Raw genomic sequence first — 23,718 nt, 5'->3', positions numbered from 1 at the left:
AGCTGTGAGAGGCAGCATGGATTTTAAGGAACATTTATTCTGCTATTGTTCTCATTAATACCCCAGACAACAGCACAAACTCGCAGAAGCTATACTTATCACTGATTAATTTAATGTGAAGCTTTTCTTAATTTATGATTACTTTGTTGTAGCAGCAGATTTTTTTTAAGTGTTGCAAACGTTTATAACAGCATAAGAAGATGGTATTTTAGGGGTGGAGAAATGAATATGAATACTAAATATGTTTACTCATAAGTAAGTCCCACTGAATCCAATGAAGCTTGGTTGATAGTGACACCACTGCACTCACAACTGAATAGACACCTATGATTGAAGTGTAAGGCTGCTTCCTTGGGATTAAGCCCTACTGAACACCATGGGACTTACTTTTGAGTAAACGTGCATATAGGATTGCACCTGAAGAGTGTATCAGCTGCCTTTAGAAAGGGCTAGCTGTGCTTTTCCTCCTATGGAGCAAGTCTGACTTGCCCCTGCTGTTCACAGTCCACTTGGCAAATGGACTCATCCACAATTCTAACACTACTCTCAGGACCAAAACAGATGCTACTTTTCTTATGTGGTTAGCAGCTACGCTTAGGGTTTAAAACAATGTAATCCTTGGTACCAATGGGAGCTTTTTTCTTCTTCAAATGCTAAGCACGAAGCAATTTTCATCAGCATCGGGGTGGGAATGGAAAGGTTAAACCACTCCCCTCCTTGCATGCTGTAGTTCCAACTAAAACAGGGAAGCCCTTTGCACAGAGTACAACTGTATTTCTTCGATTGTAAGACGCCATCGATTGTAAGACACACACTAATTTCAGTACCACCAACAGAAAAAAAGCTTTGATTCTAAGAAATAATAAATGCACCCGCGATTCTAAGACGAACCCCATTTTTAGAGATGTGTATATGGGGAAAAAAGTGCGTCTTAGAATCGAAGAAATACGGTATTTAAAAAAACATTAACAAAAATGCCACCAGGCATGATTGCTAACTCCACCATGAAAGTAATATGTGGTTTGGCCTTCAGTTACCTGTCTTGCTCCTGCCCACTCTCCTCCCATCCCACTTTTATGGGTGGGCAATTCACCTTCTTTATTTTTGGAAGTGCAGCATGAATATTTATTTATTTAAACATTCCTTTATTGCTTTTTTTTAAAGATGGGGAAATCAATTTTCTAAAGAACTACAATATTGATTGATGACTGGGGTAGGTGAAGAGGTAGATGCACCTTCTCAAAGCACCTTCTCATCACTGTGCACAATTGGGTAACTATGGCATGTCTGTACACACATATTTTCTTCTAAGTTGTACTTTTGAGAAATTGCTTGAAATCATTTTTTTTAAAAAAAATATAGATAAATAGTTGCTCCATGCCTTTTTAAGAAAACTGCTTATTCCAGATTAATATATGTAATGATTTCCAACAGGTGTTTCTAAGGCATGGCGTGAAAGCACATGACTCAGCAACCTTGCTGAAGCTAAGCAGGTCTGAGTTTGGTCAGTGCCTTCTTGAGAAACCGCTCAAGAACGCTATGTACACCTCCTAGAGTTCCGTGACTGAAGAAAGGCAGGATATATATGTAACAAAATAAATAAAATAAACCACAGAGACAATGGATCTGCAGAGCTATATTCACAACAGGGAGAATGGAAAATGGCCTCCAATGGGAAATCTAGCATCCTGCACGAAGTCTGAAATATCTATTTTGGTTTTAAGAAAGCAAGTGTTTTAAATATCAGTACGAAGAAGATACTGACTTTTTTTTTTGCTAAAAACATCAAAACAGGGAGTGTTCAGGTTATAGCTTCCAAGGGTGAAGAGGAAGCTCTTTCTTCATACAGCAGAGCTCTATGGCCACAGCTAGACCTAAGGTTTATCCTGGGATCATCCAGGGTTCGCCCCTGCCTGAGCACTGGATTCCCTGTGTGTCACCTAGATGAACAGGTTTGACCCCTGGACGATCCAGGGATAAACCTTAGGTCTAGCTATGGCCTATGTCCTTCTCTGCCCTAAAAGTACTAGACCTCTGACCATTTTTTCATCCCTGTACCCCATGGTCTTGATAAAAAGAAACTGAATGCAAGATCCCATACTCTGTAAAAGGCAGCTGGGGAGGGGGGGAAGGGCACCCTTAAAAATCACTTACATGATGGTATGCATGACAATATGACCTATTTATGTAACTAGCATGTGGGCTTCCTGGTCGTGGAATTTGTGATTTGCACCAATATATTCGCTATATGGGAAATTATATGTGCTTGTATTTCATAAAGACAAACAAAAATACTTTTTGCTCCAACCACAAAGGCTGATCAGCAGTGCTCTCAATAAGTACAATTAGGATCCCATAATGGAATCACAGAAAGGCAGTGTATTGTTGTAAGTCGAGGGTTGGACTTGGAGCAGGAAGACCTGAAGTCAGGTGCCTGCTCAGCCACGATGCTCACTGGGTGACCTTCGATGGTCATCATTTCTCAGCCCAACCAACCTTACTTGGCTGTTCTGAGGATTAAATGGGGTAACCCTCAGTTATGCAACCCAAAGCTCTTTGGAGGAAGGGTGGGATAAAAATGAATTGCATACAAAATTAGATTCTAATGAGTACCCAACTTTTAGGAGTTGGGGGGCCACACTGCTTGCCCCAATCCCAGAACCCACTGGGTGCTGCATAACGACTCAGGGCTGCACACCACTAATGCAAAACACCTTAAATCATCTTTCTAATTACCAACAAAGGCCAATCAAATTCCACAATTCAGTGAGGGAGCTTTTGAGTTCAACCAAATTCTTCTTCAGGATGGACGTGAAACAACAAGAGAGAACAAATTATTTCTGATGGAATGTCAATCCTCTTTTCCTATACTATTTAAGGCAAGATTGTGCCAGGTATGAAAGATCTCAGGATGCTTTCTGGGACAAAAAAATCAATGGCCACTCCTTTTGAAAATATAAAAGCCAGCGAATCTGTCTCCAACACTAATTGGAACTTATGGTGGTCCCTTGTAAGGCAGGGCCCAAAAGTAAGGAAAAACATGGTAGTCCACATTGACTGTAAATGAATATGATCTAGATCAGGTACTTAAATCAGAATTGCAGCCCCAAATATAAACTGAGGAAAAGCTATAAGTAGAAATATAAATTAAATGTTGGACCACTCTTTCTTGGACATAAGAAAAAGCAAAATATAGTCCTTGCAAATGCATTTAATGCAGCTTCCAGAAATTGCAACTGCCTCTAAAGATGTCACACGAAGAGAAAACCAATATAGAGTGATATAAGCAATATATAGAGCAGCAATTTTTAAACAGGGAAGTCTGTGGACTCTTCGGAATCCACAGCAGGTTGGCTGGTCACTTGATGTTGACTTTCCTCATTTCCAACTCCCAAACCACATAAAAGGCCAGCTAAAACACACACAGAATGCTTTGCTAATAATATTTTCTAATGAAAGCACGGCAGTCATTGCTGCAGAGCTGCTGCAAAATGGCAACTGGAAGCAGGAGGTGTGGCTTGTGGAACCATTCATGGGAAGGTGGGTGGTCCACCAGGCAAAACTCTGTAGTGAGGGAAGGGTATTCTCCATATGCTGAAACAAATGCTTATTTTTTAATGCAGGGGTGTGAAACATCTTTCAGCCTGAGGACCGGATTTAATTTTGGAGAACTTCTAAGGGGCTTAATTCTGGGGTGTGGGGCGCTGAAGGCGAAGGGGAAGGGACCAAAGGCAAAAGGGGTGGGCCCCTAAAATCAGCATATTGTAGCTTAAAGCTCTTATTGCCAGTAAATAAGGCCAGATCAACACCTTGTGGAAAATTATTATGAATTTGGAATGAAAAACAGGATATAGCATTATGAAAGCAGTATATGGAATGTGTCCTGTGCCCCAACAGTTATCAGTGCACTTCAATACCACTATAAAGCAGTAGTATAAATCTAGCCTAAGTCTTAGGAGAGGCATTTCAAGCTTTTAGAATGGGGATAAAACTGTACAAAAGCTGGGAAACCACCAAACAATCAGTGGTTGGAGGAAAAGTGTTCTGGTCAGCGGAATGGGGTGTGGCCCCCTGGGGAACCCTGGAGGGCCAGATTTGGTCCCCCGGCCCAAACTTCCCCACCCCTGCTTTATTTATTGCTTCACATGTTTCAAAACTGACTCCAACACTAGAAAACAAGTTTTGGGTCTGAGCCTCAAGTTCAAATTAATCTCTGATTGGTTTTCATACTGAAAGCTGGAACTATCTGTATAATTTGCTATCTGTACAAGACCGTCTCTCATATGTGGATGTTTTTGGCCTATTTCTCACTGAGGAAATAAACTGGTACCTAGACTGTAGAACCTTAGACAGCAGGTGGGGCTCACATGATGGAATGCTCCTCCATAGGACAAAAATTTGCTCCACACAGAAAATGAGTTGTCATGACATTCTCCCTGACAAGTCAACTTTCTATGTGGAGGAATTTTTTCATATATGGAGGAACATTGCCCCTGAGGTCTCAACATAAAGTGGTACTGCCAGTCACAGAGTTACCGCTTCAAGGAGAACCAGGCTATGAAAACATAAAATCCACTCCTGGATAGAGGATTATTCTGAAAGGGGGGAAAGTCATATTGTATATACAAAGCATAGTGGAAATACACAAAGTATTTCCATAAAGAAGGATTCACATCAGAGAGTTCCAGATTAGGGCTGAGCCAAAATTACTATTTTTTCTCTTCTTCTTTATTTTTACTTCCAAGAATTTTAAAATGCCTGCCATTTCTGTCTCTCTTTCATTTACCATCATCCATGTTTCAAATTGCACAATACTGCATTTGCCCTCAGTGATGTCATGTCAAGCAGCAGAATGGAGTATCATAGTTTCTCACTGGTTGATCCAAATTATTTTATATACAAGTTCAGTAGCATCATTGGGACACCCATCACAGCATAACGTCACCCCATTCACTCTGGTTTTGGAACGGGTGTGCAGAGCTACATGATCTTATTTACAGAAGTTCAGATAAGTATGGTTGAATGTACATACACATATATAAATAAAAGTGTGTGTGGGGGGGAGAGAAATTCGCCAACTATGCTATTTAGTGGCTGTTAATTACATTGCAGCAGTTCAGTTTGGAGTTAACAAAGGTATGGGTATCTGTACGGTGATCCACATTTGTCAAGAAAGGTCATAACCTCATGGGCTGATGCAGATGGAAAACCCAGAGCATTTGAGAGGCTGGCATTACTGGGAAGTAAATGCTGAGTGCATATCACTTTCATGATCACATGACCTAGATTTTGGAAGCAATCCTCTGTAGCACATAAAGGACAGATATAGGCAGTTGCTCAAGTTGCTGCCTGTAATATGACCCAACTCAATTCTTCTAGCAACTCTCAGGCAGCTATTTGCAATTCAAAGCATTGATCTATTACAGTCATATGGTGATGGCAACATTTTGCTCAGTCTTTTTTTGTTTTGTTTTTGTTTCTCAGAGAGCTGCTTCTTTTTTTAAACTGAAGGGCATTGGTATCTGGGACTAGGGTCAGCTCATCTGTATGAGCTTCCTCGACTTAATCTGTTGTCATGAACAACAGCAAATAAAAACACCATTCACACCTGACATGCTCCTTTGGAGCTAAGCCAACAGGTGCCCCAAACTAGTGTCAAATTAGCATTCAATTAAAACATCAAGGACTGAACATTATTTTATTTTTTTGTTTAGTGATGATGAGACTGGAATTGATCTACCTATGGTAAAAAAGAAATGGGGAAAACGGAAACTGTCAAGAAACGTAACTCACTTGTTTTTTCTTGTAGAATCCCTTCTTGTCACAATTTGGAATATGCAATCCTCTTGGACTTAAGACGTTCAGAATCTTTAGGTTGTTTAGCGTGTCTTCCATTTCTCTCCGGCAAGGACCCTGTCAATTAATTTAGTTTACAAATCAGAAAATCTTTACATGCCAATATTCTCAGCCATCTATTTTACACAATGACAAACATCTGCAGTAATACAAAAAAGAACTCTAAAGAATTAAGGAAGCTGATAACAAAAGACAACTCCTCCTCAACTGAGGGTTTCTTGAACATTATACTAAGGCAGATGAACTCACACAAATGCATGTAAAGAATTTGGCTCTTTTACTATATTTCACATAACTTTTTAATACAAGGTGGGTTTTTTAATTGACTTCAATCCAACTATACTCACATGTGGAAGCACACATAGTTCCATCAAATAATCTGAAATCTTACTGAACAGATGTTTGTTAGGAAGGGAGGGGAAATCTAAATACAGTTCCATTCCCCTTCTGCACACTGATTGGCACAATCGCAGTTTATTTGAAAGAGCTATAAATGCACAGCCCGACTGCTGTTCAGGCTTGGGAATTAAAGCAACGGCACCAATCTATGTCTGCAATGTGTCTCAATTCATCCCAAATGCATGTCGCATCCTGCTTCTGCATACATACAGCCCCACAGGGCAGTTGCATTTGATACTGGACATGAATTATATAAAAGCTTCTTATAATCAGGGCAATAGCCTGAATCCTAAGGCTTAACTTACTCCTTACTCCTCCCTCCCATGCAGCCACCTGTGACCCATGAAAAGTGTGGGTCGGTAGAGGGGGTGTCTCTTGAACAATGTGGGATGAAGTGCAGGAGCCTGCAGGGGGAAAAGGATGAGGAACCTTCCTTCCATGAACTTCCTTAAGCTAATTTGTCTTAGGATTCCAGCCTGATTTGAGGCAATTCCCCACTCCCCGCAGTAGCATCCTGCAACTTTTGCACACATCCTCTCCTTTTCTCTCTTTCCTCCTCCTCCTTCCCCTCATTAGCTGGACAGTCCTTAATATCCTCATCTTGCACAGCCCCTACAGCTCTCCGCTCTCGTGGGGGGGGAGATATCAGCCTGGAACTTTACACCCTGGAAATGCCGGGCCAAACTAAATGTTCTATCTAGTATGCATTTTGAAACTATGAGTGCTAGATCTCTGTATCTCTGTGTGAGCTTGTGCAGCCCTGATTCAAATAGGGACCATGGTGCTCTGGGAGTAAGGGGGTTTAACCTTTCCAGTCCACGCAACTTTTGCAAAATTTCAATTGGAAAATTCCTTTCCCCCCTTTTTAGCTCCCACTACCACCTGGAGTGCCCCAGTCCTGATCCAAATTGGGGCCGCACGTGCTTATGCAGAGGTGAAGAGATCGATCAGGCATAGGTCTACAATGTCTGCTAAAGGTGTTTCATTTGGTTCATAGACACCTGATGGATCTGCCTGAAGCTACTTAGCAACATATTTAGGCCCCTTCTGACATTACCTCAGTGGTATACGAACTGCTGCAGTATCAGTCCCTCAGTGGAAGCCTGAAGTCATATGGAAGGGACAGCTAGTATGATTACTTCCCACTACAGTGTTATCCCAGCTCCTACACTGCTGGAGGAATTTAAGAAGTGGACCCTATTCTCTAAAGGACTTTTCCCCCAATCTGTAAAATCAGGAACAACAAAGGCCTTAGCTAGGCCTAAAGTTTATCCCGGGATCATCCTGGGGTCATCCCTGTTCATGTAAATGACACACAGGATATCCCGGAAGCAGGCTGGGACGACCCTAGGATAAACCTTAGGTCTAGCTAAGGCCAAAGTGGTCAAAAGAAACCGGGACAGGCTACTTAAGGCCTCAGCCACTTATTAATCTTCAGAAGAGGTGGTAGGGCAGTGGCAAAAGAGCCATCACATGATAAGTTGCCGACAGAAGGCACACTTGAAATGTCGGGTGTCATTGGAGAGTGAGTGATTACTGCCTGCAAACCTTACTTGGGCTTTAATTTTGCAGGTTAATTGATCATATTATTTGTGATGGCACAGATTTCTTGCATAGGCTCCCCTGGAACTTTGGAAAGATGACAGCACACTGTGCAACTTGCTGATGGATTCTAGTGGGAGAACACTTCATGCTAGGCCCTTAGCACTTGAACCAGGGGGCAGAAAGAGAATAACTTGCCCCTGAGGCCTAAACCTCAACCTAAGGTCTCTGAGGTCCAAGCCCTGGAGTGCTAACTACTGAACCACATTGACTCTCAGAAGTATAGGCTTCCAAACAAACAAAATATTGTTTACAGATCTTATGGCCTTATATTATGCATATGTATCACTACATCAACATGAAGAATCACTGGTGTCTTTTTAATTAGGCACGTAATCGTATAAATAGCTATACTAATAAAGTATATAAAGCACTGTTCATTCAAATGCCCCCAAAGCATATAGTCCCAATATTTTTATATATGTTTATAGATTGAGATTCTGGTCAGCAAATGTTCTTTTTAACAGGTCTCATACATTTGCTTCCAAGAGGCAATTGCTCCCAGCTTTGAATATGTTCTTTAAATTGCTGCACTTATTGGCAGTTCCTTAAACAAACAAAGCAGTTGAGACACACTGACTGCAGGTCACATGATTTTTAAAGATATTTTGTTTCTCAGCTTAAATGTACAAAAAAAGATCTTAAAAATCCCTAACAACTTCAGAACCAACTTTAAAGAGCTTTGAATTTACCACTTATTTCCTTACATATTATTTAAAAGAATTAGGGCTATACTCTCAGAATTAGTCAGAGGAATATCTGAATCTCTAATCCTTTTTTCTTCTAGTCTGGATTTTAAAAACTATTAAAAAAACACCCTACATATGACAGCAGAAACAGTTAATTGGATTAACAACTGTCAGTGATGAGTTTGTTGTTTTAAATCAGTGGTTCTCAAAGTGGGCGGTACCACCCCCTTGGGGGCAGTGGGATTACATGGGGGGGTGTTAAGAGGAAAGGGGACGGCAGGGGGGCGCTCTTGGTCTCTTCCAAGAGGCGCCTCTCCAGAAGGTCTTAAAGCCCAGGGACATTTTTATGGGAGAAGGTAGTTTGGTCCCAAGCCATACAGGGGAAGAATCTACACATGTATTAATACCGTTTAAGAAGAGTCCTTTTAATGGTGAATTGAAATGTTTCAAAAGCACCAAAACGCTGATGAAGAGACATACCCTGCTTGGTGTGCCCCGCCACACTGGCTGCAAAACAAGGCGTTCACTCTCTTTTCCCTCCCTCCCTCGGCAAGCCTGTGGCGGGTGCTTCCCATTTAAAGGGGCCACGCGCAGGGGGCACTGGGCATGGGTTTGTGGAACCAAGGGGACGGTTACTAGAAAAAGTTTGGGAACCACTGTTTTAAATCATCACCACCATCCTTCACAGCTGTTTTGAAAGGATGTAAAAACCAACTCAATTGTGTTCATAACTGCACTGACATTAGTGATATTTCAAAGCCATAAGAATTTCATTCCAAAAAATAATCTTCCAGCCCTTAAGGCTGCAGAGAGAAGCTTGAAACCATGTGGCCAACGTTTTTCATAGACTCAGAAGCCATGAGTCTGGGTTAGGGCTGGAAGTACACAGAAATTGGATTCTGATGCCTAGAAATGCAAAACATTTATGGTGTAGCCTGATCTTGCCCATGTTCAATCAGATGCAAGCACCACCGAGTCACAAGTTGTGCATAGGATTGCAAATGCAATCTTGTGCATGGTTGATGCACAGCATTTTGAGGTTGGCTTTTAAAACCTGAATCGGATAAAAACTCCCCAGTGTCCAAGTCCTTGGCATGTTCCCTCTTATGATACCAGATGAATTCACTGGCTCACCTATTCCTCCTCCCCTGTCACCAATGCTTCTGCTGCTTCCACTACTGCATTCCCCATTTTAAAAGACGCATATGGGTCTACCTTCTTGCAGTTTGCACTCAGAATACATTATGAAATTACATCATCATGTAAACCTCTGAATTATTCTGATTTCAGAATTTGAGTTTCCTCGTTTTGGGTTGGGTTGGAAGACGATAGCATGGAACTAGAACAACCCTGTTTATTTTCCCCATACAACAGACCATTACTTTCCTCCTTGTGAAAGAGACAGCATGCTCTGAAAAGCCAGGCACCCTTGGACTCCCTCTGGAATGTCTCTGCTGTGACAGACTGAGCAGGCAAGGATACTTTTCACATTTATCAGACTCTACACATTTTCCATTTCTGTAGGATTTTGGAGTGGTCCCTCCCTGCAATTTTTCCTTTTTAACAACATAAAGCTGTGTCTGGATCAGCCATGAGTGTTTTGATGCAAAGCCAAGAAATACCCAGCAACATTTTGTGTGCCTGTTGGCATGGGCAGGGGGGATAAGCAGCTTGCTTGCCAAGAACAGTACATGAACCAGAGTATTCTTTGCTCACATTTCCTACAACCCGGCTGCCCTGCAAACTTTGTTCATGCACTGCACATAAGGAACAAGAAACAGTGGCCACTTCATCTCCATGTGTTATTTTGCCCAGAGGCATTTTCAGCATGGCAGAGCAATCACTAACGAAGCTAGACACTGCTTTATGTGCAGTAGAAAACTTTTGATTGCCAGCCAAAACTTGGTACTGAGTCCTGCATTCACAGCACTTGCTATAATTTGCTGCTTGGGATACAGGCTCACAGACACAGACTGAAAGAAAGGCATTTTTATTTATTACCCAATCTGTCTTGTCAGTTGGAGAAATAAAACTGAACCAATGCATTACTAGTGAAATAACTGGTCTAATTGGGCAGTAAGTACGTGTGGTTGAACAGAATCCTCTCCGAAATGTTACTTGCTTTCTTAAAACTTTTGCTTCGTTCAAAATTACTCAGATGGTTCTCCTGAGCAGGTACTTCCTAATTCATCTCAAAATTTTGCTTCAGGTATAATACAAGATCCAAACCTTATTAGCTTTTCTTATTGTGTAGAGATTTGTTCACTAGCTCTGGGCTCCCAACAGGACACTCAGTGCCGGTGGGAGACAAATAAATACCAACGGCACAGCATAACCAGCAACCTGTATGAATGTTTGCTATAGGGTCCAAACCAGGGATGTGTTGAGAAACTACCCATCAAAACTCAAGTTGTATCGTTCAAAGTTCCTCTGATATTTCTCCCACAGCAACCTCATTTTTTACCTCAAAATTTCATTTTAAGAGAAACTTGGGCCTAATCTACACCAAGCAGGATATTGCACTGTAAAAGTGGCACAAAAGCGGTATATAAAAGGCAGGAGCCACACTACTGCTTTATAGCGGCATTGAAATGCGCTGACAACTGTTGGGGCCCATGACACATACCATACACTGCTTTCATAGTGCTGTATCCTGCTTCATGTGGCTCCTGCCTTTTATAAACTGCTTTCATAGTGCAATATCGTGTTTAGTGTAGATTAGGCCTTGGTTACATCTCTAGGTATGTGTTAAGTAGTAAATAAAAATGATAACCAAAACAGCAAAGCCTGTCTGTGAAGTCATGATTAACAGATTAAACATGTTCACAAAGTTTCTGTGTACTTCAAATATCTTGTAGCTGTCCATCTGTCAGACTCTCCAATTCAAATCATTCTCTTGGCAGCAGACACTCCAACAATTAACAATATCAACAGCCTTTATCTATTTAAGATGACATTTAGAGAGCACATGTATGTTGCTTTTCCTGTTAAAACAAAGAATAATACTTACATATTCAGTCTCCTGTTTAGACTCAGAAGAGAAATTCAGTGTGTCTGTGCTTTGTGAATCATATTTGTAGCGCTGGGTATTTTTGGTATGCTCTTTCCTGATGACATCTATTTTGGTGTGGTGGGCATGTGACTTGGAATCGAACAGCCTGTGTGTTGGGGGGACAGACTGGTTCTCTGTGCTACTGATGTTCTGGTCTTCCTCTGAATCACTGGAATTCCCTTTAAAATAAAAACAGATATATATATATATATATATATATATATATATATATATATATATGTTAGCGCTGACCATGTATTGATAGTTTAAAAGCTTGCATAAAATATATTATTATTATTATTATTATTATTATTGCAACATCCTTCAAGATGGAGTGTTACAGAGCAGCAGCAAAATACATCTGATTTCATCTTGGTTGGGGGTGCTGGGGCTTGTAGTCCAACACATCGGGAGGGCACTAGGTTGGAGAAGGCTGATTTTCAGTTTGACAATGGGAGAGACAAAAGAGGGGGTAATGGTGAGGCAAAGGTAACAAGGGACCAATTGTGAACAAATGCAGTTACATACCTAGATTTTCGTGTGTGTGTACATTTTCAGCTACTCAGGCCACAATGCTTAAAAACCAGCCACTTATCCTGGAGTAGCCCACTGAAGTCAATGGCACTATTTTGGAGTAAGTGGTCTGAAGATGGCAGCCTTCAAAATCATATAGACAGCAAGATCTATTTCCTGAACAGAAAGAGTTCAGTGTTCTCATTACTGAAGGGACCTAGTGACTTTTCAACCTATCATTCCAGCGTTATTATTGGATTGTAGGGCTTGTGTATCTTTCACTTATATTTAGACATTTGAAAACTGTCCTATAAGTTCTAAATTGATTTGTTTTCCCAGTCATAATTTTAAAACCACTAAAATCTAGCAAATTGCCTTCCCTGTATTTGAAGAAACATTTATATTTCAAACCAGGAGAGGGCAGCTTTGCACTGTGACTTGATCGTTTCTGATGTCTGGACCTAAATCAGAAATCTGTTAACAACTTTGCTAAATAAATAAAAATAAATAAGTGAATCCACGTAATTTGTTACTGACTTAATGATTACCTATTACATAAAATGCACTGTGAGAGTGTCTATATTTGTGAATGCCATGAACAGCTCTGTGTTTCTTTTTATTTTGTATGGGGAGGAAACGAACAACTAAGATTTTTCTATTTATGACAAATGGGTGCATATTAAATGGGTACTATTACCAAACACTGATGCAACAGTTATCATTAGGTTTTGTGTCATATTATTTCATTGTTCATGCTATTTTGAAGAATTTGGAATCCATTTCAGAGCTATGAACATTGCTGTGCTCTGGTCCAGAAATCATACATTATGCTTGTTTGATTTTTCCTACATTTTTGTTTGTTTTTTTAAAAAACCCTCTGTAAAGTAAGTGCTTTCAAATATGGGGCAGACACATTTCTTTCCATACAGTTCAAAGGCATGCACCTATGCTATATCCCTCCTGCAGTGTGACTATACCTTGCTATCTGTGATATTTTTAAAATTAGTACCTCTCAGGCTCATTGGTTGCTTGCATTTCAGCCAAAGACGACATGTGGCAATATCACTAGGAATGTACAACTATTAAGTGATGGGTAAGGAACTGACTGGCTTTAAATTCGATCACAAAAATTGACACTAACATTTTATTTAAAAATAAATAAGATGGCAAGAAATTCAGAATGAAAGATGAACTTTGCAGTTCAATCAGAATAGCTATGTAGTTATTCTATGTAGTTATTCTTCCTATGTAGAGGAAGAGTGGGTAGGAGCAAATTTAAGAACTTGCCATCAGTGGTTTTGGAATAATCACTGTTATTCTTGATGTTGTCTTTTATACAATTTAATTGGGGCAGGATGTGTGTGTTAACATAAAAGACATTTTGTATGTTCTTTAAAAAATGTATACATCAGACCACAATTTCATTTTACAGATTTTTTTAAGCATTCCATGTTATTATGTACTTTTCTATCTGCATATCTATCTATCTATCTATCTATCTATCTATCTGGATAGGACTTATTTCTGTAATCTGGTATGTGGAGATTTCTTAAAACAGTACTCTTTATAAAATCTGATTCCCCCCACCCCTTAAACTTCAATTCTAAGCACATTTAGAAATATGTCCTACTGATTAGGCAGTGACAACTCAGTGGCATCCAATGACATTATACAAGTGTTGCCAAGTTAGTTACATTACTTCAGAAACATTCTGGAAAGAAAAACAATGTTGCTTAAGCAAAGTAGCCCTTTTGGGTTTCTTATTTGGTTTTGTTTGGCTTGAAAGTAACTCATGGTCTCTTAAAGTATCTGACTTCCAAAGACTCTGGCCAGTGTCATTTTGCCATCTGCATAATTAGCTTAAGACTGCATCTTAATGACCAAATGGATACATGACACAGCACATACGCCCATCAATTTTACTGCTTTGCTAAAAAAAAAAACCTACCCTCAAAGCTCCAATTTATGGTTGATGAATGCTGTTTGCCCATTAAATGGACAGGCATTGGTAATTTGTTTGTTTCTTATTTGTTGTATTTGTGTCCCACTCTCCCTCCCAGAAGCTCAGATTTGGATTTTAGCCTACCAACAACCTTATGAATAAGGCTAGACTAGCAACTTGCAATTTCCCTAAGGTCACCTATTGAGATTTGCTGGCCAGGTCCAAGAAAAACAATGCAAAACAGTGGTGACTTCAGGCACAATCCCATGTATGCTTAGTTAGATAAAAAAAATCTTACAATTCCCAGCATTACAATTCTCACTGTGGCTGGGGAATGCTGGGAATTGTAGGAATTTTTTTTCTGTCTAAACAAGCATAATTCCGCTCATTAAAGGTTTGGATGCTTTATCTCTCCTCACTGGAGACTCAGAATACAACTACAATGGTTTAAAAAACCCACTACTTTTATGGAAATATCTCTCAAGAATCTTGACATGTTGCAGAGGATTCTGTAGCATGTTTTAGGGTGCACGCATAGCTCAAATAGCTTACTCCCCAGGCCTTTTGTGCCCCACCATTGTGCCATTCTAACAGGCAATGTAACTTGGAAGATACTGAACACTAGATTGCTAGTGGTGTGTAAGCTGTTGTCTAGGGAATCTTTCCTGCCATTACTGGACTGCACTATTTGTGTTCCCCAAAACATAATTTGAAGGCCACTGCCCTATTATATGCAATAGTGAGGGTCCTGCTATTCACGCTAGGCAAATCTTTGTTTGATTTCTAATTAAAAATACAGATTTCAGGAAGCTGCATCTTCCATCCATTGCAGTAGATATTGCATGACAGTGCCCAATAAGTCCCATTGAAAAGGAAGAAAAGCTGTGCATTAGCACCACTTATTATTGAGCTGAATCTTTCCACTCCCCTACTCATCACTGGCCCCTAAGAATCCTTTATTCCCTACTATAGTGAGAGGGTCCTACTTCTATTCACCCTAGGAAAATCCCTGCATACTTTCTAATCAAAGATGAAAGAAGAGATCCCAGTTATGCAGAATACCCTAAAGTTGAAAAAGGAGCCAGCACAGCAGACATTGGCCTGCCCTTTGCTGATATATTTGGTTACAAAATCCTCCTCCTTTTAACTGATAATTATGCTCACTAGGGCCATTTCTACACCTGCCTTTTTTCCAGGGATCATCCCAGGATCATCCCCGTGCACGCAAATGACACACAGGGGATCCCGGGAGCAGGCAGGGATGATCCCTCCATTTTCCTGGGATAATCCTTAGGTGTAGAAAGGGCCTAGGTCTCACTGATCTGGAAGGAACTGCTTCTTACTCTGAAAGTGCCTTAAGAAAACGTTAACATCATAGTCTGGATAAAGGACTCTGACATGTTTCAATGCTGTTTAAAGCTTGGCATGTTTAAAGCTTTTCCTTGTTCAAGTTGTCAGAAAGCAGAAGTCACACATTTATAATAATTAATTAATAGAATATTGAGTCACTCCGGGGTTTAATTCAAAAGTAGGCTTAAATGGCCAACTTCTCAGGTGAAAAAAGCCAGCTAAAGATGGGTTGCAATCAAGCTTACAAAACCTCCAAGTGATTATAATATTATTAATCATAATCATAATAAACCAATCTCTTATAAATGCTTTCCTGTGAAATGCTATTTTCCCCCTCAATGTGGTGCAATTAATATCTCAGGCTATGCAACAGTTGTTCAGATCCCGAATCCCAACTTGGTCTGTGTTCTGATAAAATGTACATGTACAAGGAAGTTGTTTCAACCACCTGTGATCAATTAAAGCTGCACTGTAAGTGGAGCCATTGCATTTCTCTTGCAAATCCTCTTGCAAATGGAGATAAGGCAGTCTGGGCTTTAAAACAACAAAATCTTGTCGTTAAGGATCCTCTTTATTTGCCCCTTCTAATGTCACTGGTGAGCCAATTTAGGGCACAATCCTGTGCATGTTCAGACAAGATAAAGTCCTACAACTCCCAGCAGTCTCCAGACAGCCATGCTGGCTAGGGAATGCTGGGAGTTGTAGGATGTTTTCTGACTAAATAGGAATAGCATTGCACCCTTCATTTGAAAATGATAATTTACACCTCTACCTGTGCATTTGAATCATATATGAATATTTTCTAAACAAATTAAAGCTGCAATTTTAGGCACACTCATTAGATGAGTTTCTAATAAACAGGATTGGTCTGTACAGCACATTGTCTTACCACAGTCTACTGCTTTCAGAGCTCAGGGCAGAATTCCCCTCCTCTTCCCCTCCCACTTTCTAGGAACTTTGCAAATAAATCATTTGGATATACTTTCTGTAGCATGCTGAGTAAGAGCAGACTGACATAGTTTTGCCAAATCATTAATTCATTTGGGAAGGCTCCTAATGTGTTTAATCAGTCCTCCCGACCTATAACCTTTGCAAAAAATAATAAAATAATAAAGGACATTGAGGCATGAATGACTCTTTTTTAAAAAAGACTTTTCTTTAAAAATATATATCATTGAAATGATCCATATTTTTATATGTAAATACAACAGAATATGATCACAATTTTTGACATAAAATGGAGAAACTCAACCTCTCAAGGTAATGACTACACTAAACTACTGAAAATTCTTGGACCCTTCACTTAAACTTTTTTCTTTTTACCCTACCCAGTGCCTGTTTACCCTACCCTGTGCCTGTTTGCATTCTCTTCCCCTCCTTATTGTTTTATTATGATTTTATTAGAATGTAAGCCTATGCGGCAGGGTCTTGCTATTTACTGTTTTACTCTGTACAGCACCATGTACATTGATGGTGCTATATAAATAAATAAATAAATAATAATAATAATAATAATAATAATAATAAACAAGCAACATTTTTACATCAGAATGCCTTTCTATTGCTGTATTAAAATCAAACATTTTGGTAAGACACACATATCAGAAACTGAGTTGTCTGGCCTGTTTTAGACGTGAACACAAACAAACCATTTTAGACACGAACACAAAGTAAACCTTACATGTTCTCTGAGCAGCAGGGGCTGAAATTGCACAGGAATTTACATACACACAATTCCAGCATCAAGAGCTAACTCAGTACAGAGCAATTTACATATACATCCAATGACAGGCTGAAGCAGCACACAAGAAATTACTGCTATCCACAAAGATTACTAATTTTGGAAAGGATATTTTATGTGCATACAAGGCACATGAGTACTGGCAATCAGATACCTATTCTATACATCAAGAGCTCATATTGCACTAGTTATTACTTTTGAACATATGAAGCTTAACAATACACAGGAAAAGTCATACACACAAACACTGAAGTAGATGAAACTGAGAAATATCTTAGTCATAAGTTACTTCACTCACTCTGGACTGAAAACTATTCAAGGCACACTTTCAGACATATGCACGCAAAAGGTCTGCCTTTGCCTAGGACGCTTAACATGCAGATAGAGTGTGAGAGACTGTGCTTTTGCACTGCACAGGATGTTCTGCTTGCATACACGTGAACCTGAGCAGAACACATATGTGCACACCCAAATTCTTTATAAAGACCTAGAAAAAATTATATAGGTGACTCGGCACTACATATCTAACCAGGAATTTACGTATATCAATCGGGGGGGGGGGGGGAGAAGGTGCATATAATTCACCCACATAACATAAGTACACATACACACTAGCGAGGTAAGTCTAGCCACTATCAGCACCAAGCACATCTTACGGGGTTTTACATTACACAGGCTGGTTCTTCATACGTGAAGTCTGCACAAAATGTTTCCGCCACGCAATCTCTCCCTCTCTCTCTCTCTCTCTCTCTCTCTCTCTCTCTCTCTCTCTCTCTCACACACACACACACACACACACACACACACACACACACACACACACACGAGCTGTTGCTATTACTACCACACAGAGAAGACACCGCCTAAAACGGCAGCATTGTCTGTTACGCGCGCAATGGAAACGAGCCCTTAACTCCGCCGCACAGAGGGGAAGAGGCCTAAAGTTGCCCAGTCCGAGGGCTGCGCTCCATGAGCGGCGGCTGCCGCCATTCGCACCCACCCACCCACGCCACAGAGGCTCGGGGTTCGCCTGCCGTGGCGCCCTTCTCCCCGCTTTTTCGTCTCCTTACCTGGCCCGTGGGTGCTTCGCAGGAGGAGGTCGCGGAACCTGCTGCCGGCGGCGCTGCTGCTGCTGCTGCTGGCGGAGCTGCTGCCTCCTCCTCCTCCTCCTCCGCCTCCTCCGGCCACCGCCGCGTCGCCGCTGACGTTGGCGCAGAGCCCCTTGCCGTCGAGGAGCGCCTGCAGGGGCTTCTGCTCGTGGCTTCGGGGCCGGCAGCTGAGGCCGGAGCCGCAGCGCTCGGTGTACACGCCGCACGGGCGCCCTTCTTGCAAGGCGCACGTCAGGCAGCAGCCGCAGCCCGGCTCCCGCACCAGCTCCGGGCACTCGGGCGCCAAGGGCTTGCACTGCTCCAACGCCCGGGAGTCGCACGGGTCGCACCGCACCACCGGCCCCACCGCCAGCGCCAGCCGGCTCAGCAGCGCCGTCGCCGCCACCACTGCCCACAGCGGCACGTAGAGCCGCGACACCATAGCAACGGGGGGCGAAGAGAGGGGAGAAAAAGCGCGGCAGGCGGAGAGGAGAGAGAGAGAGAGAGAGAGAGGGAGAGAGGAGGGGGCCCGGCAGCCTCTGTGGGGCGACCACTCTCTCGCAAAGGTGGCGATGGACACGGACACCCCTAGTGCACTGGGCAAGGAACAGGCAAGCACGGACCCCCCGACACAGAAAGGGACGCACAACCTCTCTCACGCACACACTTCTGAAGGGGTGGGGGTGGGGAGCGCGACTCCCGTACTGCCTGTCCGAGAAGGTGGGGTGGGGGACAAGAGTCACAGGCACTTGCACACTCTGAGGGTGCACCAGTCGTCTAAGAAAAAAAAAGAGAAAATACTCGTTGCGAGGGGTGGGCAGGGAGGTCTTACACGCCCGTCTCTTATTCAAGAGATTCGAGGAGAACAGCCTCTTTCTCTCACACACATCATGTGCAGGAACAAGCCAGGACAGGAGGAGACGCTCAGCCCCTTCAGTGCTGGAAGAGACCTGCAGCTGGAACAATTCTCCTATCCCACCCCCCCTTCACTGCTAATATAGCTAATAAAATTGTATATATAGATATATAGATATAGATAGATATCTTTAAAAGCTACCTCCCGCTTGTTCTCTTCAAAGCTGCTAAATAGCCTGCTTTGGGGTTGTTGGGTTTTCCCTTTTCTTTTGCAACACAATTTAAAAATAATAATAATAATAACAATAATAATAATTAAAAAAAATCCCCTCACATACACACAAAAGCTAAAATGATTTGGAAAAGGGGGGGGAAACCCCTAAGAGTGAAGAAGGAAGGAAGGAGAGAAAAGGGAGATGCAAAATAATAATTTAAAGAAGATGAAGTTCCCTTCTTTTTGGTCGGTTTTAAATCTCTTTGTTGCCTGCAATTTGCTTCTACTCTCTAACTTTGCTCCATCTGGTCTCTCATTCAGCTAAAGGTCTTGCCTATATAGAACCCCTGCTTAGGACACGCCCCGGACTATGAATAATGAACAACTCTGGCAATGGGATAGAAGGGGAGTGACTACTAAAATCCAGTTTTCGGATCAGAAAGTACTGTAAATGGGGAAGGAAAGAGGGAGGAAAGGCGAGTGATTCATAATCGTGATTTAAGTGCACTTCTTAGAAACTTTCTTCAAGCAGATACTTTAGAGAAGGTGGGGGGAGGCAGAGGGAGAAGGAAGAAAAACTTAAAACATGTGCCTTCGTTTCAAGGAAAAGTGATTCCACCCCACCCCACCCCCTCTTTGGCTCAAGAAGAGAAGACAGGAGGAAAACCAAATGGGAATGCCTTTTTTGGATTCTTGTCTGCAATCCTGTCCGCATTGGAGCTGGCTGAAAGAACAGATAAACCTGAAAGGCGTGCTTTTTAAACATGCATACAGTTTCTAGGACATTATCTTGGAACCAGCTTTCATCTCACATGACAGTTTGTAGTTCCCTGAGAAACTGAAATAAGTGTGCAGATGTGTGTGTGTGCAAGACAGAGAGAGAGAGAGAGAGAATCTCCTAATCCCAGGTACCCTGGCATGGCAACCATCATACTTTTCTATGCAAACCCATACAAGTTTTCTTTCTTCTACGTACTATATTCAAGTGCTATGTAAAGTTCGAACATTTTTAAAAAATTCTTCTGCTGGGGGGGAAAGGGGCTATTTTCTGCCCTCAGTATAAATTTATATTCAGTTTAATTTTATACTTTTTTGTGCTTCCTATCAAATACTCCCTGTAACTAAAATTAATGATGACATTGGGGGGTTGTTTCTGCTATTCTGTACAACATTCTTTAACTTACTAAAATGTGTTGTCCATCTTTAGAAAAAGAGAATCATCTGCTTGTACATAGATAATGAGTAGCACTTCTTTCATTGAAATTATTTTTTTACATTCTTGCAAAATCAAGAAGGCAGATGCTTCAAAACTTTTGTTCAATAAACAAATATATTCCTCCCCCCAAATTTCAGCATTAACAGCTCCCAGTGATCTCTGTCTGTCAGTTGGTTATATATCTAAAACAAAGAAGAAAGAATGAAATGAATTTATTTCTTAAAGTACTACCACTATTCATCCAAGAAAGGAATAATGGGACTGACTTTTCTAATTGCTGATATTAAAAAATACTTTTTAAAACAGGCTCAAGAGATGAGCAATGAATATCTAGCCATTTCCCCCAAAATTGTGATGTAGGGATGACTTGCAAAGTGCTTTGTCTCTCTTCTCGCCCTGTAAACTCACCAACAGAGGTCGCTGGTTGTCCAGCATTGAGTTGAGGGGACTGAATAAATGTGATTGAGCTGATTTACAAAGAGGGTATTGATCACTTTCTCCAAATGGAATACTATTGCAGGAAAGCTTTCTCTTAATTAAAACAAAACATAAACCTCTCATAGGTACTGGGGTATGAAAAGCTTTAGGACCCTAGTGCAGATTGTGGCTACGATCTGATGCAGAGTTAAGTGCATTTAATCATTTACTTCAATGGGGGTGTTTAAGCTTTGTATTGGACTGTGGCCTGTATCAAACGAACACAGAGGTTGTTCATGGATCAGCTCCAAAAGAAACTGTAGGGTTTCATGTACTCCAAATACCAACATGGGTTTTGTAGTAAAGATACAGTACCTAAAAGCATCTCTTTGAGAAGTGAACGTAGTGGTGGCAAGATTTTATACCAGCAGGAATACTACAGTAAAGAACTATTTGAGTCCTTGAGCTATACCACAAAAATGTGTGAATTCTTTTGGAATGGGACGAATAATAATAAATGTGATTTCTGGTCAAGAGATGGAAAATAGGTGGTAGAACTGCAGCAGTCACATGTTTTTTGTGTAATCAGAATTTATATCTTTTACCATGTAGCCACATAAGAGATCTGCTTAAGGCAGCCCCAACAGGGGGGAATACGTGATTTAGAGTGCTTTCTGTAGTCACCCACACCTCCAGAACAATGTTCCCTATAAGCACTATGAAATCTTGCTCAATACTTGGTTTGGGCACAAGACACTGTCAAACATGGCATGCCCATGCCAATAATAGTATATTGTGTAGAACGCGAGATATAAGCTATGGTGGGACATGGGAGAGGGCTTTCTCTGTTGTGGCACTCTGGCTGTGGAATGCCCTCCCACTGGAGGCCCGACTGGTGCTGGCACTGGCTTCATTTCAGTGCCACGTTAAGACATGGCTTTTAAACAAAGCCTTAGATGACTAAATCCACCAGCCTGCACACTGTCTTGTTTTAATTGGATTATACTGTTTTAAAATTTCATATTGGTTTTAATATATTAATGGTTTAATTTGTTTTAGAATTGTATATTTATTGTTCTATTTTATATGTATGATTTTAACTGTATGCCTCCCTGAGATCCTTGTGATATAGGGTGGGATTTAAATGTTTTAATAAATAAATAAAATTAAATAGGCAGCTGGTAGTGTGCACCACTCAATCTGCTTTGAACCACCCAGCATAGAATCATGTCCAGTCCAACACTTGGTGTGGGTGCAGGATTGTCAAGTATGGCAACCCCATGCCAATAATAGCCAAAAATATGTTTCAGATACATTACTGAAGTACTTTTCAGAGATATTACTAAAGCATCAATCCATGTAATTATTTCATTTGTAAGTTCTATGTTCACAGCCAGCTTTTTTTTTTAATCTTTTAAAGTTCTGAATTTGAACCAACTAGGTGAGAAATTCAAAATCTAAGATTCCAGTATTAGTATGAGCCAATATGGGTGTGCAGAGTGGGTCTGCTCCTCCCCAAAATTCATGGTGCATCTCCAATGAGGCAATTCCCCATCCTGATTTTCAGGGCGGCTGTCTCCCCGCACTGCTGGATTACTCATGGGAAAACCACTGATGAGAAGACTGTGGCTATTGGTTAGCCACAGATGTCAATCTCAAAACTACCCCTACCTCACCCATCAGTGGCAGCGTCTTCCTAATGTGGAAGTGTTCAGTTAGTTGTCCATCAACATGAAATGGGCCCTCACATTGCCTAAAAACCTTCAGATATCTACGGATCCATTCGGGCCCCCAAATAATCTAACCACACTGTGGGTTTCCGACGGTTTTAAAACCACCCCCTAGCCACATCGTGATTTTGGAGGTCCTTTGGACCCCTGGATTTTTGGTGCAGAGTGCACACCCCTATAAGCCAATGCTCCACAATCTGCTCCAGCGTATCACAGGATGTCTAGACAGTGCCACAAGCCCCTATAACCACAAAGTTCCAATCTGCATGCTCACTCCAGCTTCCCCTAGTATTATTATTATTATTGTTATTATTATTTATTTATATAGCACCATCAATGTACATGGTGCTGTACAGATAACACAGTAAAAAGCAAGACCCTGCCGCATAGGCTTACAATCTAATAAAGTTGTAGTAAACAATGAGGAGGGAAAGAGAATGCAAACAGGCACAGGGAAGTGTAAATAGGCACCGGGTGGGGTGAAGCTAACAGTATAGAGTCAGAACAAACTCAATATTTAAAAGCTATAGGGAAAAGAAAAGTTTTTAGCTGAGTTTTAAAAGCTGTGATTGAGTTTGTAGTTCTCAAGTGTTCTGGAAGAGCAGTCCAGGTGTAAGGGGCAGCAGAAGAAAAAGGATGAAGCCGAGTAAGGGAAGTGGAGGTCCTTGGGCAGGCGAGAAGCATGGCATCAGAGGAGCGGAGGGCACGAGCGGGGTAATAGTGTGAGATGAGAGAGGAGAGATAGGCAGGAGCTAGACCGTGAAAAGCTTTGAAGGTCAACAGGAAAAGTTTATATTGGATTCTGGAGTGAATTGGAAGCCAATGAAGAGATTTCAGAAGTGAAGTGACATGATCAGAGCGGCGGGCCAAGAAGATGATCTTAGCAGCAGAGTGGTGGACAGAGACCAGCGGACTGATGTGAGACGAAGGAAGGCCAGAGAGAAGAAGGTTGCAGTAGTCCAACCGAGAGATAACCAGTGCATGAACGAGAGTCTTGGCAGAAGAGACAGACAAAAATGGTCGAATCCTGGCAATATTATACAGGAAGAAACAA

General features: G+C 41.4%; 1 protein-coding gene across 4 annotated transcripts in view; it reads right to left on the bottom strand.

The window, feature by feature from the left end:
* IGFBP3 (insulin like growth factor binding protein 3) overlaps positions 1-18,705 on the bottom strand; it is a 32,551-nt gene extending 13,846 nt beyond the window's left edge. Inside the window, exons 1-4 of one of the 4 annotated variants that reach the window (XM_063130642.1) lie at positions 18,300-18,704; positions 18,215-18,260; positions 11,557-11,777; positions 5,794-5,913 (exon numbers count right to left, since the gene is read on the bottom strand). In XM_063130642.1, the coding sequence (XP_062986712.1) occupies positions 5,794-5,913; positions 11,557-11,777; positions 18,215-18,260; positions 18,300-18,674 (762 nt within the window). In that variant the 5' untranslated portion in view covers positions 18,675-18,704. Of the gene's footprint in view, positions 1-5,793; positions 5,914-11,556; positions 11,778-18,214 lie in introns of all 4 variants that reach the window. The other 3 variants (XM_063130651.1, XM_063130660.1, XM_063130633.1) reach the window with 3 other exon arrangements.
* Between the last annotated feature and the right edge of the window lie 5,013 nt (positions 18,706-23,718).

Source organism: Elgaria multicarinata, chromosome 1, assembly GCF_023053635.1.
Source record: "Elgaria multicarinata webbii isolate HBS135686 ecotype San Diego chromosome 1, rElgMul1.1.pri, whole genome shotgun sequence".
Classification (NCBI taxonomy): domain Eukaryota; kingdom Metazoa; phylum Chordata; class Lepidosauria; order Squamata; family Anguidae; genus Elgaria; species Elgaria multicarinata.
Note: the sequence above shows the minus strand (reverse complement) of the source record. Positions and strands in the feature narration are given on the sequence as shown.